Source organism: Musa acuminata, chromosome BXJ3-7 (genome assembly GCF_036884655.1).
Source record: "Musa acuminata AAA Group cultivar baxijiao chromosome BXJ3-7, Cavendish_Baxijiao_AAA, whole genome shotgun sequence".
NCBI lineage: Eukaryota > Viridiplantae > Streptophyta > Magnoliopsida > Zingiberales > Musaceae > Musa > Musa acuminata.
The window spans coordinates 24,951,609-24,968,959 of NC_088355.1; the positions used below are offsets into that span (position 1 = coordinate 24,951,609).

General features: G+C 40.4%; 1 protein-coding gene across 1 annotated transcript; it reads right to left on the reverse strand.

Moving 5' to 3' along the window:
* Positions 1-8,284: 8,284 nt before the first annotated feature.
* Positions 8,285-8,599, reverse strand: LOC135642888 (homeobox-leucine zipper protein HOX14-like). The gene has a single exon (XM_065159368.1). The coding sequence runs from the start codon at positions 8,597-8,599 to the stop codon at positions 8,285-8,287; it is 315 nt and encodes a 104-aa protein (XP_065015440.1).
* Positions 8,600-17,351: the final 8,752 nt, after the last annotated feature.

A 17,351-nucleotide genomic window follows, 5' to 3' on the forward strand; every position in this document is an offset into this window, starting at 1 on the left:
CTTTTGAATGCAAATCTTTGACCAAGTCATTAGCAAGCAAAATGTTATGATGTATACTTCTCCCTTTGATGAAAGCAGCTTGATTTGGGCTAATAATCTTGTGTATTACCTTTTGCATTCTATTTGCCAATACTTTGGAGATGATCTTGTAAACAAAGTTGCATAATGATATGGGTCGATAGTTCTCTAGTGAATCAGCCCCTGCATTCTTCGGAATTAAAGAAATAAAAGTGCAATTCATCTCTCTAAGAATATGACCTGAAGAGAAGAAATGTTGGCGATCACATCATTTCCAATAATAGACCAAGCAGTTTGGTAAACTTCAGCTGGAAATCCATCTGGACCTGGGCTTTTGTGCTTTGGTGACTTAAAGACAACACATACAATTTCGTTATCGGTAATTGGGGCATTGAGGATTGAAATAGCTTCTGAATCAAGTTTTCTAGTCGGCTCCACATGAATGTTATTAGGTTTCCCAACTTGATTGAGTAAGGAATAAAAAAATTGCTCTGTGTGTGCTTTAACCTCATCTAAATTCTCAATAAGATTATCATCTTTGTCTCTGCATTTGCTGATACGGTTAACAGCCCTTCGAGTAGCAATTGAAGCATAGAAAAATTTAGTATTGGAATCCCCTAGTGTAAGCCAATTTTGTCGAGACTTCTGCTTTGCAAAACTTTCCTCCTGTTTTAAGGCTTGCATGAAGTTATTTCTGGCTTCTGTCTCTTTGTGGATAATATTTTCATCATTTGGCTGAAGTTGCAGCTCATGTTGCAATGACATTAGTTCATTTATGTAAAATTGAACTCTGGTGTTAATATTGCCAAAGGTATTTGTATTCCACTCCTTTAGTGCTGCTTTATAGGCTTTGAGCTTTTGACATAAGATGTAAGGGGGGGATCCATGCACATTAACATTCCAAGCAGATCTGATAATATCAAGAAATTGAGGATGAGTACTCCACATGTTAAAGAATCTAAACGGTTTCTTGCCTCTTGGTGTCGATTTTTCTGCATGTATATACATTAAAGAATGGTCAGAAAACAAAGGAGCGCCATACTCAAGAAGTGAATCTGGGTAAATTGTTAACCATTCATGATTAATCAAACACCTATCAAGTCGAGCCATTATTTTTCTGTTAGCAGCACCTTGATTACTCCAGGAGAGCCAATTACCCACAGATTTCATATCAAACAATGCTGCAGTGTCAATGTAATCATTAAAACTTTGAAGCTGGCTTTCTGAAAGTTGTCTACCCCCCTCTTTTTTATTTGTGTACCGAACAGTATTAAAGTCTCCAAGAACAATCCAAGGTACATTGAGACAACCATTTACAATATTAGTTAGGTCAGACCAAAGAGTATTTCTTTCTTGCATACTGTTTGAAGCATATATACCAGTGAGATTGAATTGACAGCCATTCTTTATATCCTCTACCTTAAGATGAATGAATTGATCAGTAGCAGAAATAAACCAAGCATTAATAGAGTTAGGATGCCATATGACCCATATTCTACCAAAAGTTTCATTTGAGTCATTAGTAAACAATTCTACGTCCGGCCATATTAAATTCTTTTGAGCTTGAACGCGCGATTGTTTAATTTTCGTTTCCACTAGAATAACAATATCACATGCGGCAGACTTGATTATTCTGTTGAGCTCTCGACATTTCTCCGGCTTATTAAGTCCGCGAACATTCCAGCATGTTATCTTCATTAGTAATAAACAAATGAAAAGGTAGTAAGGAATACATCCTACGACTTTGGATGGATTGTACCATCCTTTTTCTTATCCTTCGGTTTTGTATTTTCCTCCCGCACAATATCCTTACCTTTTATGGCTTTATTCCTATATTTATCCACATCATCTACAGCTTGCAGATTTTTAAACTTTAAAGTACCTTGAATCATGTGGTCTTGATTGGCAGGGTTTGTTGAAGCTCGATAAGATTGTTGTAGCACAATATCCTGGATAGTACTTATTGGAGCAGCCTGGCTAGAGAGGTTTGTTGGGGCATGAGTTTGTTGAGACAGAATATCCTTGTTGGCGATGTTTGTTGAGGCCTGAGTTTGTTGAGGAAGAATATCCTTGCTGACGAGATTTGCTTGGACCTGAGTTCGTTGAGTGATTGTAGATGGATCCGATGGTATTGGAAGAGATGAAGTTCTTGACTTATGCTTCTCCTGTCCACTAGTACCATGGGAAACCTCTATTGTGGAAGGCTCTGACATTATAGGAAGAGATAAAGTTTTGGAGTTGTCCTTCTGTCCGCGGTGCTTTCCTTGCGAGTCGGAGTGCTCAATAGTTTTTGCTACCATCGGTGCTACTGCCATTAGAGAAGAATCACTTTGTTGCTGAGGCACTTGACTTGGTCGATAGACCTTTGTGGTTGGTTTTGGAGTTTGCTGACAAGCTCCATTTGCATGACCAAAAGATAAGCAACGCTGACATCATTGTGGCTTCCAGGAATATGAGACATGTACCTTCCGAGTGTTCCCGTCAAGATCACGATAGAAAACCTCGTTAGGAAGATCTTCATCGGAAGAAACCAGCACACATGCTCGTGCAAATGCTAATCTCGTCTGAGCTGCTGTTGCTTTGTCGATGTAGAGTGGCTGTCCCAGAGTGCTGCATAACTTTGCAATAAAACGTCGACTCCAAAGATGTAGAGGCAGTCCTTGAAAGGATACCCATAATGGAATAGACTATAGGCTATCTAACTCCAAACGGACATTAGGAGACCAACGTCGTAGAATCATTGGATGACCGCGGATAGTCTAGAATCCTTCGAGGATTCGTTGCAGATCTTCTTCAGAGTATAGCTTGCAAACAAAGAATCCGTTCTCCAGCATATGAAGATCAAATGACGATAATCCCCATCGAGTTTTGATAAATGAGGATAGTGGGAAATAAGAAGTTTTGAGACCTACCACATAGCCAACAATCGACATAGACCATGTCTCAATAAGCTCTACTGAATCAGCAGTCTCGTATACAGCAATCTTCTTATCAGCCTGAACTTCTGGAGTAATGAATTCCAAGCTTAGATCTGGACTTCCAACCGGAGCCTTGAAGAGGCTAGTCCAAGGCCGAGGATCGCTGGAAATGAGAGCAGGCTGCCGCGATATAGAGTGCGACCTGCTTCGATGCTGCTTCGTCGAAGGAGTTTCTCTCTAGAAAGGATATGGTGGAAGAGCAACTTAGGGGGTAGCGGTATGGAGCCTTGCCATCGTTTCATCCCTCCCGCCACCGTCGCCAGCCTTAGGGGCCGTCGCTGCCATGTTTGATCCCTTTTCTGATCGCCGCTACAGAATCGTCGCCATAGGGAAAAGCCACCGCTGCAGTATTTTAGATCGCCGCTACAGTACCGTCGCCCTAGGGAGATCTAGTCTCGTCGCCCTTGGGGAGAAGCTGATGCTGCAGGAGATCCGATCACCACAACAGTCCTAGATCTGGTCGCCGCTACAGCGTCGCCCTAGATCTGGTCGCTGCTACAGTGTCGCCGCCGCTACAGCGTCGCCCTAGATCTGGTCGCCGCTACAGTTTCGTCGCCGCAACAGTACCATCGCGCTAGATCTGGTCGCCGCTACAGCGTCGCCGTAACAGTACCGTCGCCCTAGATCTGGTCGCCGCCGCTACAGCGTCGCCCTAGATCTGGTCGCCGCTAAAGTTCGTCGCCGCAACAGTACCATCGCCCTACAGTGCCGCCTCTACAATATAAGAATTAAAAGTATAATAAAAATGCAAATCGATTTATAATGGTTCGGTCATCGTGACCTATATCCACTCCACCGATTCCCCTTCCATCGAGGCCACCGGCATCTTCTAATAATCTTCTTTCAATGGGCAAAGATCAACTATCATTTTACAACCCTCTTCTCCTTTTCATAGGTTTAGGAGATAACCTTTACACCCCCTTCACTCCACTCTAAAATTATACTAACACTTAGAGCTTTTAGAGGAGTTCTCAAACGATTACAATAGAGTTTTTCTACTTTTTTCACTCAATTCTTATGTATGTTAACTAGGTATGAGAGGGGTATTTATAGGCCTCAAGTCGATTCTTATGTATGTTAACCAGTTTTTCTACTTCGTTCGATTCTTCGGCGCATCGTCCTCTCTTGCGGCTTATTACCCAATAGGTCAGTTGACCTCCACAACTCTGATTTCCTTGGTGCAATTTCCACTCTTTTTGGCTAGATGCCCAAACTCATGGCCTGAGCCTTCTACCGATACGTCGATCGATCCTCTGACTCGATGTTAAATCTTCTGACATTTTCCACTCCGACCTAACATGATTCTTCCTATTTTTAATTATCTCTCCCTAATCGAAACTTCCTGCATCACTCAAACCATAAATAAGATAAACACTATCAATTGATTTCATCATCAAAATCTAAGATTCTTCTCTTTCCATATCTTATATGGAGTAGACACCACTGACTTATTTGAAATTCTATTCAAAAGGTAAGTTGCAGTCTCTAGGGCGTATCCCCAAAATGAGATGGAGAGATAGACAAAACTCATCATAGACTGTACTATGTCTAATAGTGTATGATTCCTCCTTATGGATACACCATTGAGCTGAGATGTGGAGATATCCATTGGGACAAAATCCCATGGTCCTTGAGGAATTGGGTGTACTTTGTACTCAAGTACTCACCTCCTCGATAAGAGAGTTGATACTCTTTCCAGTTTGATTCTCTACTTCATTTTTATACTCATTGAATTTGTAGAATGCTTCGGACTTGTAATTCATCAAGTACATATGTTCATACTTTAAGAAATCATCAATAAAAGTAATGAAGTCGGAGTAACCACTTCTGGCATGAGTTGACATAGAACCACATATATCACTATGTATAAGTTCTAACAACTTAGTGGCTCTCTCTCTCTCTAGTTCCACTAAATGGAGAGTTGATCATCTTTCCACGAAGGCAAGGCTCGCAAGTTATATATGACTCATAGTCGAATGGATCTAGGTATCCATCCTTTAGCAACTTTTGAATCCTTCTCTCATGGATATGAATTAGCCTACAATGTCATAAGTATGCACTATTCACCTCATCTCATTTCCTTTTGGGCACACTTACATTCATGATATGTGGAGTAATGTCTAGTATAAATAAACCATTATACAATGTTCCTCTTATGACGATCTCACCATCTAATAATATTGAACAACTATTATTCCCAAAAATTAATATATATCTACTTACTATCAAACATGAAATTAAAATAATATTTTTGAAAATAAAATGTACAAAATGGTGTGTATCTAATGCAATAATAGCTCCATTAGGCATATGTAGGGTGACCTCGCCAATAATCACTATAGTAACTTTTGCTTCATTGCCTATCTTGATGTCCATCTCACCTCTCGCTAATCTCCTAAGTCCTGTCAGAATCTGCAATGAATTGCAGATATGATAAGCACTATCGGTATCTAATACCCATGTATTATCATAAGATTCTAACAAATGGAAACTGATCATGAATGTACCTGAAGCTCCTCCAAGCTTTTATTTCGCCCTCTCTACAAGGTACTTTTTGTAGTTCCTCTTCCAGTACCCATCTTTACCGTAGTGGAAGCACTGGCCTTTGTCCTTTGTTGAGTCTTTCTTAGCAACCTTTGTTTTACCCGACCTACCCTTGCCATTGCCCTTTTTAAGGGACTTTTCTACATTCCTTTTCTTTATGGTCTCACTAGTATAGAGAACTGGCTTCTCTTTCTTGATGATGCTTTTTGCCTCCCTCATCATATTGACGAGCTTGGGAAGAATCACATTAAGCTTGTTCATATTAAAAATCATTATGAATTGAGAAAAAGAATTTGGCAAGAACTAAAGTATAAGGTCTACACATAGGTCATCCTCTAGGACCATTCCTAAACCTGTGAGTTTCTTGTTGAATCTCGGATTTTGATGATGAAGTCAATTGTCATTTGTTATCTAATCTATATGTTGAGATAAGTGTGTAGGATTAACTACAATGAAAGTAAGATATGTAGCAGGAGTTGCACTGGAGTCAAGACAATGATCACATTGGGAGTTCGAGAGTTCGACGGAAGTTCGGACAGTCATCGGAGGTTCTACGGGAACAAATCTGAGAAGTCCATGAGCTTGCCAAAGAAGCTCAACGGAACTCGCCAAGTGGATCGTCGCAAGTCCAGGAGTTTACCGGAAGTCCGCAGGAGCATCACCGAGAGTTCATCGAATGATTGCCGGAAGCTCGCCGGAAGAAGCGATTGACGCACCGGAGCAAGTTGCAGTAAATATCGTAGTTAGCATAATGATTAAGTTGGAAATGGGAGGTGATCTCATTAACTTAATCTTGGGGCAATTGGGCCCGTGAAAAACCCAAATTGGGCCGAATGGATCAACCCATTCGGACCCTAATTTCTACCAAGCGATTGAACCGCCCCAGCCAGGCGGTGGCACCTCCTAGGCTCAGTCTCTAAGCGAGACTGGGCAGTGCAACCGCCCCTGACAGGAGATGGCAACGCTTGAGCTCGGTGTTCGAGCTCTGGCAGGAGGTGCAACCGCCTCAGTCAAGCGGTGGCACCGCTTGAGCTCGGTCATCGAGTTCTGGCAGGAGGTGCAACCGCCCCTAATAGGATGTGGCATCACCCAGAGGCTCAGTCTACGAGCTCTACCAGGCGATGCAACCGCCTCAGTCAGGCGGTGCAACCGCCAGATCCCAGAATTTCGGGAATTGACAGTTTTGAGCTCGGAATTCAAACTGGGTTGGGGCCTATAAATACCCCACCCTTTCAGCACTGAAAGGGCAATCAAACACACCGAAATCCTGATCTTATTCTGTGATTTGTAAAGCTCAAAATTGTTGTAAAAGCCAAAAGTTCTTCTCCCTCTTTTCTTCCAAGTTCTTATTTTTAAAGAGATGAGAGAAAATTCTGTAAGGGTTGTCTCCTAAGCCCGTCAAAAGGAGTGAAACTGTAAAAGGGTGGTTGGCCTTCACCTATTGAAGGAAGGCCTCTAGTGGACGTTAGTGACCTCGTCGGTGGAGGAAGCCAAAAGTGGATGTAGGTCAAGATTGACTAAACCACTCTAAATCTCGGTTTACATTTACTTTGAGCATATTATCTTTACTGCAAACCTCCTCAAAAGCTTACTGCTTTCTGCGCATATTCGATTGGGTTTCAAGCTTTGCACTTTCCGAATTGGCGTTTAGAAGTAAATCAGTTTTATCGTACGATCATCATATTTCAGTTTACGTTTACATTTTGATTTCTATCATAACTACAAACTGTCTTTATATCCTTGCTTTAACTGCATCTCGCTTAATCAAGTGATTTACGAATCAGCATTTAGACGTAAATCAATTTTTTCGTACGAATATCATATTTCAGTTTGCACCTACTATCTGATTGAACCATAACTGCAAACTGCATTGATATCTTTGTTGCAACTCGCTTAATCAAAAGTTAAAATGATATACGAATCGGCTTTTTTACTAAAATCACTTTTATCAAATGAACGTAATTTTTTTTTTATCGTAGAAGGTTTTCCACTGCACTAATTCACCCCCCCGTCTTAGTGGTCTTGATCCTAACATTTCTCTATCCACTCAATTATCTTTAGGATATGGTTCTAAATTGGTTTCCCCTCAGTCATCTTAGTACGAAAGAGACACTTGGATATCTCATATCGCTGAGTCCTTCCCAGTTCTTAAACAATTTGTGGAGATATAGGAGAATAGATCTTTTTTTTTTTTTTGGTATGTTATAGGAGAATAGATCTGGTATCCATGTTTTCATATTGTCTCTATAACTCAAGAGTTATAGAGCCCAACATGTAACACTGAGCAAGAGTAGAATCAATTATGTACTTCACGTAGCGAGCAATCTTACCCTCGCTTGCCTCTTCCTCGAGCGTAGGCATCACTGCATCAAGGACATATATGATTATCTCTACCATGAGAATGATTCTCATATTGCGGAGCCAATCGGTGTAATTTGGACCAGTGAGTTGGTTGACATCATGTATGCCATGTAAGGGATTTGAATGCGATATATTTATGAAAATAAAGATGTAGTAGAAATAAATAACATATAGATTTTGTAGAAAAATAAATAAATAAAGGTAAGGACTTTTATCTTAATCTACTCCCACTATTTTCTCGCGAATCATATAACTCCCTCCGGTTTATAAATCGGAGACCTCCGATAGATCTTTAGTGGGGATTGAGATCAAATCAACATCTTAAAATAACCTCGAGTGACTCGACCAATTACATTATACGAACCATTCAGGAGGAGTTATGTTCATGTCTCGTTCTCCAAGTGGCATGTCTCGATGACGGTGGCGTCGTGGACCGCCTTGAGCTTGAGGTAAGCCACCTCCACTTGTTTGCTCTTATGCTGCGCCTGTCGGTTCTGGAACCATATGGCGACCTGCTTCGAGACGAGGCCAAGCTCAGCGGCTAGGTGGAACTTCCTCCCAAACTCCAACTTCTTCTCCTCCCCAAAGCTCATCTCCAAGAATTTCACCCGCTCGTTGCTCAGCCATCTCTTCTTCGCATCTCCTCCTCCTTCCTCGTCGCCTTTACCATTCTTCTTCCTCCTCTGGCGCACCCTCATCTCGCCTACAACTCATATAGTAATTCCAAAGATGCACAAACGAAGTAAGATGACACGTTGTAGGAAGAGTATGGGAAATGGAGTGACCATGAGACAGCTGAGGGTTAACTTCAATAGTTACGAGAGAGGCGAAGAGCATCTTGTTCTCTTGGTTCATGGTAGCCTTAGAGATCGGATCGCTATTCACCATCTCCTACTCTATGCTCTCTTCCCTCTTTCAGCTTGGCTTTCAATTCACGGTAGTATCAGTAGTCTTTCAAGGGGGCGGAGGGGAGGGGTGGGCAAGCGAAGTCTACGACAACTTCGTTGATGTGTCGAGGGTTTTGTAGGAGCCTGTGGACTCAAATACCCCTACACTAGTGTTACATATAAAGAAATGCCACTGAGGCCTGCTCACTATCATTTGACGTCAACGAGAGAGGCACAAGTTGATGATAATACCCCTTGATATGGCATGAATTTACGAATTGATACAAAGGGACCAATACACGTCGCGGACGAGAATCATACGATGGGAGTTTTCTAGGAGTCATAGGGGCAAGTCGGAAAAATTATCTTTTGAAGAGAATTTGTTACTTATTTTAATTATTTTTATATTTAATTAATCAATTATTATCAATTATATGACATTCATCAAAAACTCTAAAAATAATAGTACATGTTTGCATAGTCCAATCACTATCTATCGAACGACAAGGAAGCATAGTCCAATCACTATTTATCGAATGACAAGTGAGTTCCTCGTATGATTATATTTGTTAATTATCACTCCAAATATCAACACAAATAAAGAAACAATCATCCAAGGCTCAAAAAAAATTTTATAATTTTTTTATATAAAGATTATATAAAATATGAGTAAGAGTAGTATGAAAAACTCATTATATGGTGGAATTTAAAGTATCTTGATAATAATTAATAAATCTAACTGTTTCACTAAACTAAAAGATAAATGTTCAACAACAATTAAATTAACTAATGCTTCATAATGTTTTTCAACAAAAAAAAATAAAAAGTGGGAGAAGTATGGTACTCAGAAATTTGTGATTAACTCCTATCCATACCGTGTTGTGATAGATGTTCTTCTCAATATACTTTCAAAATATTCTATATCCTCCTCCTTTGAATTTAAAAATTTATCCACAACTTTCGAAGAGCCATCAACATTGCGAACCTTCTTAAAGTGTAGTTTTAAGATGTCTAACTTCAATTTGATCGTTGTATCGATGTTCTCCAAATTGGCATTGATGTTAATATGTTAGCTTTCTTAAGTTGTTATGATTGAATTTTTGAAAGTCTCCTTGGTGGTAAAGAGAGCAAAAAAGAGAGAGAGAGAGAGAGAGAGCTTAAAAGAGGGCTTAAGTGCAATGAAAGTTTAATGAGTACTTAATCAAATGTGTGGAGAAGAATAAGGTATTTGAGGGGTCTTTATAGGGTTTTCATATCTTTTTCCTTCTCAAAATACCTCTAAAACTAGTTGTAACATGGTTGTTCAAAGGGACAAATCTATTTATTTCATAATTATTTTAATTATAAAATAACCAAAATACACTTGAATATAATCTTTTATTTGGCTACTGAGAGGGGTAAACTCATCATTTGTCCCTCCGTCAACTGTTGGGCCAAGTGTATATTGTTGGGCTTGATTGTTTGAGCCCAACGGTCGACCAATAGCTTGTTGACGTTTTTTTTATATTTTTTTAATTATTTAACTATTGGTTCAAATTCATGGTTCTTGAACCATTGGTTTCGATAGTTTAGGTTTTCAAAATGTACAAACCAAACTATCGCTCATTGGTTCCAGTTTGATTTGGAACCGTCAACCCATTTTGATTTTAGTTTCAGCTCAGCTTGATTCTTATTCGAACTAAATCATGATAAAAGCTAACTGATTCCTCAAGAAAAATCTTGTTTTTAATTTTGATTATAGCATCTCCTCTTCCAAAATTTCCTTAAAGCATCCCGTGCTTTTTAAGTAATATCAACTGCCACTCAAACTATAAATAGGGGTTTGTTTGAAAGAAACAATGCATGAACATTTTTATAAAAAAATAAAATAAAAAGTTAAGGCACCATGTGAAACATTCAGGAAAGAGAACATCCTATGTGAACAGAGGGATTTTTCTAAAAAAATGTGTCTTAAATATTTAAAAAGCATATAAAGATGATTATGTCGATTGTTGGCTATTGTTAGGACTCTAGCTTGGAGAGTCCTAATTGAGAGGGACATTCATGTAAAACTGTTAGGACTCTAGCTAGGAGAGTCCTAATTGAGAGGGACATTATGTTAGGACTCTAGCTAGGAGAGTCCTAATTGAGAGGGGCATTCAAGTATGAGGTGTTTTCTTAGAGAAGAATTAGGAGTTGTAAGGGAATAGGAGACTATGAGTCCTACCAGGAGTTGGTTAGAAGTAAGAGTCTTAAGTAGGAGTCCTATTAGGAGTTAGGGTTTAGAAGCCCTATAAATAGCCATGTATTCCTTCTTTTTTCATAAGCAATAGATGAATCTTTTCTGTAGCCTTTGAGCAGCAACTTGGAGGGAGCAACCCCTATAGAGTTCCAAGGAGGCCGATCCCCTAAAGAGATCAACCCCAAGTTTAGAATGTATAAGGGTTCTAACACCTGGTATCAGAGCAGCATTCTTGGCGTCTCGCTGCCCTTTCATAGCCATCCATCAACCCTCTACAACCATCCAACGCAATTCCCATAATTACTTAAAAGATCGTCACCGAATTCCGTCATCATCTCCACCACCACGGATCATCCTTTGATCTCCCTGTGAATTGCAACAGGTTCTGGTTTCCTACCTTACTACTGCTGCAATTTAGTTAACCTTATTCGAAAATCCAAAAAAAAAAAAAAATCGTTCCTTTATTGCTGCATAAACTTTTCGTCACAAAGTTTTCATCTCTACGACGAAAGATACATTGCAAAATTCCAGTCGCATAGCACCATCTGTTTGATCTTTCTACTGTGCTTTTTCTATTCAAATTTCTACGAAATTTTTATGACATCTTTGACACTTCTTAACAGTGGATTTCCCTTTGGTTTCATCAAAAAATTCTCAATATAAACTACTGATCTTTTATGTCCAATCTGCTGCACTTGAATTGCAGAATTCAAGCCGCATAGCACCATCTGTTTGATCTTGCAATTGTACTTTTTCTATCCAAATTTCTACAAAATTTTCATGACATCTTTGACACTTCATAACAGTAGATTTCTTTTTGGTTTCATCGAAAAATTCTCAATATAAACTACTGATCTTTTATGTCCTATCTGCTGCACTTGAAAATCTATGCTGCAGAAAATTTCAGCTACATATCATTGCCTTAACCCATCTATTTGCAATCTTTTTTGAATGAAATTTCTTATACACTTCATAGATCATCTTGGCTTCCATCTAAGATTGATCTATTAAGAAATTCATCTCTAAAAACGATTTTATGTTGCTGCAAATTTTCATCGTAACCCGCTGAAATTTTTCGACGATAATTCTGCAATTGCAACTTGCACCAATTTCCTTGCTGTTATACTGCCGAGATTTTCTTGATTAAATTAGGTATCCTTGCTGTCATATAAACTGTGATTTTGCTATCAATTCCCTCCTCAATTCTCTCAAGTTTTTGGTGGAAATTACGTTGAGAAACCGTTGTTTCTTCGACGACAATTCTACTCTTACAAGACAGCACATACTTGCTGCAACTTCCACGGATTTCTGTCAACCCTTTGCTACCATCTACCACAGATCCAAAACTTTCAACCACAGCCCTAAAACTCTACTAAACCACACCCTCAAACTGCACTCAAAACTACCACAAAACAAGCCTAAATCGGAGCCTACATCCACCAATCCACCAACCCTTTTGACCATCACTTCTCTCAACCTATACATGCCTTTAACCTAACAACAAAAGAGAGATCTTAACATCATAGATTTGGAGGCATATATTATGGCATCTAAGGAGGTAATCAATGCTAAATTCGAAGCCTTGGAGGCGCGAATGGAGGATAAGATTCGGATGCTCTTTACCGAACTCAAATTGGGCCGACCACTAAGCCCGAAGAAATCACATCAAGGAGAGAGCTTTGCCCAATCACACCAACCCCAAAGATATGACTTACAAGAGAGGGGAAGCTCTATGACCAACCCCAACTATCCATGCATGAGAGTGGACTTCCCTAGATGGGAAGAAGGAGACCCGATTGGTTGGATCTTGCGCGCGGAGCGATATTTTCGGTACCACGAAACCGCGGATGTATCTATGGTGAAAATTGCAGCTATACATCTTGAAGGGGATGCTATACAGTGGTTTGACTGGTTTGAACATACTTATGGAGTCCTTTCATGGTGAAAATTGCAGCAAAGATCCAACAAACCTCCACCATTCCGGAGTACCAAATCAGGTTTGAAAGGTTATCTAATCAAACTCATGATTGGTCTCAAAAACAGCTATTGTGGATCTTCATTGAGGGCTTAAAGCCGGAGATCCGAGGAGAAGTTAAAGCGCGACAACCGTATATGCTTATGGCAGCCATCTCTTTCGCACGACATCAAGAGGAGCAATTGAACTATGAAGCTCGGAGGACTAGGGTCTCTCCTCAACCAGTAATATTGAAGCCCTTAGCCCCCCCTATTGTCGACCAAGTCCCTACACTAAAGAGGTTAACAAGAGAAGAGCTTCGGGAGCGATATGCGAAGGGGTTATGTTGGCATTGTGACGAGTCGTGGAGCCGTGAGCATCGCTGTAGTAAAGGGGGACTTCTTATGATTGAACCGATAGAAGAAGAGGTCATTGAACATCCAAAAGAGATCCTTTAACATGAAGAAGAAGATGCAAAAGAAGAGCCACAACCGACCGAAGTTAAGGTACATACACTAGCTAGCTACTCAAACCCGCAAACGATGAAAATTGGAGGCCTTCTCAAACAACAACCAATCACTGTTCTCATCGACACGGGCAGTACTACTAACTTCCTAAATAGTAAGCTTGCTGTTCGGATATCATTACCTATCGAGAATCGCTGCAGGTTTGATGTTAAGGTCACCGACAGACGGATTTTGAATTGTGATCATAGGCGCTTGCAGGAGAAACTATTGCTGCAGGACCAAGAGATAATTGCAGATTTCTTCCTTCTCCCTCTTAACAATCATGAGGCCATGCTCAGAATTAAATTGTTGACGACATTAGGTGATATTTCTTGGAATTTTATGAAACTAATTATGAAATTTTACAGTAAGGAGAAACAGGTGACATTGCATAGGAAACGTGGGGGCGACATAACAACGATTTGCACACAACAAATGGAGAATGTTTTGCATAAAGCGTACAGCGGCTTTTTGGTACAACTTGAGCAGCAAACTAATGGAGAGCCAACAGAATTTGAAGATCCAAATCTACTTCCTTTGCTTGCTGAATTTTCAAATATATTTGACGAACCGCGCAACCTACCTCTTACCTATCGGCATGATCATTGTATAATGATTCTTCCAGGAAAATCTTCAGCAAATGCTCAGCCATATCAGTATCCACATCTCCAGAAGGATGAAATAGAAAGGATTATAAAAGAAATTCTCGAAATAGGAGTTATTCGGCCAAGTTGCAATCTCTACTCTTCGCCGGTGCTACTTGTACGCAAGAAGGACGGAACAAGGCGAATATGTGTTGATTACCGAGCTATCAATGGCATAATCATCAAGGACAAATACTTTATTCCAATAGTAGATGAATTGCTAGATGAAAGGGAGCACAAATCTTTACAAAGCTGGACCTTTGATCCGGGTATCATCAAATACGAGCATGCGAAGAAGACATACGGAAAACCACCTTTTGAACACACAACAACCACGAATTTTTGCTTTCTTCAACAAAAGGTGGAATATCTTGGGCATATCATATCAGAGGATGGTGTGGCAATGGACCCTTTCAAAATTGGAGCAATACAAAACTGGCCGACCTCGAGAAACAGAAAATTGCTACATGGCTTTCTAGGTTTAACAGGCTACTACCGAAAGTTCGTGAAAAACTATGGAAAGATCAGTGCACCACTTACTTCCTTACTAGAAAAAGATGTCTTCCAATGGTTGGACAGAGCCTCCGCTACCTTCGACAAACTTAAGGCAGCCATAACGATGACGCCGGTGTTAACACTACCAGATTTCAACCGACCCTTCATTATTGAGGCCGACACATCTGGAGTCAGAATTGGAGCCATTCTCATGCAAGATGGTCGACCACTCGCATACACTAGCAAGGCATTGTCTCCCTCCGATCAAAATATGTCAACATATGATAAGGAGATGCTCGCCATTGTGCGCGCAGCAACGAGGTGGAGATTGTACTTGATCAAGCGATACTTTCAAATCAAGACCGACCATAAAAGCCTAAAATATCTCTTGGAGCAGAAAATATCTTCCCCCGAGCAGCAAAAATGGGTAACAAAACTTCTTGGATTTGATTTTGAAATAACTTACAAAAAGGGGAAAGAGAATGTTCTTGCAGATGCGCTTTCGCAGCTACCCGAGCAAGTTGAAGTTTCGACCGTTTCACTTCCGACCAGCGACTTCCTTGAGGATATTAAGATGGAATGGCAGGAAGATTCAGATACTAGTAAGATTATAAAAAAATTGGAGGAAGCACTAAGCCCCATGGCTCATTATAATCGGGACTCAAAAGAATTATGCTATAAGGGACGTATTGTGCTTGTGACAAATTATACTTGCAACTTCAAGAGCAGATTTTGGACAAAGTTATTCCATATGCAGGGTACTAAATTGAAAAGGAGTATGACATATCACCCACAAACCATCAGCCAGACGAAAGTTTTAAATAGGTGTTTGGAGATAGCCCAAAGCCACCCACCAAATATGACTACCCAAAGAGAACTCCAGACCCAGCCAAGTGCCATTATTGATCGACGGATCGTGACTCGACGACGACGACCCATTAAAGGAGTGCTAATAAAGTGGGCGAATCTACCAATAGAAGATGCCACTTGGGAGAACTATGACGACTTGAAGATCAAATTCACGAATCATCAGCCTCGAGGACAAGGCTGATTTGAAGAGGGCGGGTCTGTTAGGACTCTAGCTTGGAGAGTCCTAATTGAGAGGGACATTCATGTAAAACTGTTAGGACTCTAGCTAGGAGAGTCCTAATTGAGAGGGACATTATGTTAGGACTCTAGCTAGGAGAGTCCTAATTGAGAGGGGCATTCAAGTATGAGGTGTTTTCTTAGAGAAGAATTAGGAGTTGTAAGGGAATAGGAGTCTTGACTATGAGTCCTACTAGGAGTTGGTTAGAAGTAAGAGTCTTAAGTAGGAGTCCTATTAGGAGTTAGGGTTTAGAAGCCCTATAAATAGCCATGTATTCCTTCTCTTTTCATAAGCAATAGATGAATCTTTTCTGCAGCCTTTGAGCAGCAACTTGGAGGGAGGAACCCCTATAGAGTTCCAAGGAGGTCGATCCCCTAAAGAGATCAACCCCAAGTTTAGAATCTATAAGGGTTCTAACAGCTATGTGGTAGGTCTCAAAACTTCTTATTTCCCACTATCCTCATTTATCAAAACTCGATGGGGATTATCGTCATTTGATCTTCATATGCTGGAGAACGGATTCTTTGTTTGCAAGCTATACTCTGAAGAAGATCTGCAACGAATCCTCGAAGGATTCTGGACTATCCGCGGTCATCCAATGATTCTACGACGTTGGTCTCCTGATGTCCGTTTGGAGTTAGATAGCCTACAGTCTATTCCATTATGGGTATCCTTTCAAGAACTGCCTCTACATCTTTGGAGTCGACGCTTTATTGCAAAGTTATGCAGCACTCTAGGACAGCCACTCTACATCGACAAAGCAACAGCAGCTCAGACGAGATTAGCATTTGCACGAGCGTGTGTGCTGGTTTCTTCCGATGAAGATCTTCCTAACGAGGTTTTCTATCGTGATCTTGACGGGAACACTCGGAAGGTACATGTCTCATATTCCTGGAAGCCACAACGATGTTAGCGTTGCTTATCTTTTGGTCATGCAAATGGAGCTTGTCAGCAAACTCCAAAACCAACCACAAAGGTCTATCGACCACGTCAAGTGCCTCAGCAACAAAGTGATTCTTCTCTAATGGCAATAGCACCGATGGTAGCAAAAACTATTGAGCACTCCGACTCGCAAGGAAAGCACCACGGACAGAAGGACAATTCCAAAACTTTATCTCTTCCTATAATGTCAGAGCCTTCCACAACAGAGGTTTCCCATGGTACTAGTGGACAGGAGAAGCAAAAGTCAGGAACTTCATCTCTTCCAATACCATCGGATCCATCTACAATCGCTCAACGAACTCAGGTCCAAGCAAATCTCGTCAGCAAGGATATTCTTCCTCAACAAACTCAGGCCTCAACAAACATCGCCAACAAGGATATTCTGTCTCAACAAACTCATGCCCTAACAAACCTCTCTAGCCAGGCTGCTCCAATAAGTACTATCCAGGATATTGTGCTGCAACAATCTTATCGAGCTTCAACAAACCCTACCAATCAAGACCACATGATTCAAGGTACTTTAAAGTTTAAAAATCTGCAAGCTGTAGATGAAGTGGATAAATATAGGAATAAAGCCATAAAAGGTAAGGATATTGTGCGAGAGGAAAATACAAAACCGAAGGATAAGAAAAATGATGGTACAATCCATCCAAAGTCGTAGGATGTATTCCTTACTACCTTTTCATTTGTTTATTACTAATGAAGATAACATGC

Excerpts from the sequence above, each read along its gene's own strand:
- LOC135642888 (XM_065159368.1), bottom strand. The coding sequence starts at position 8,599 with ATGAGGGTGCGCCAGAGGAGGAAGAAGAATGGTAAAGGCGACGAGGAA.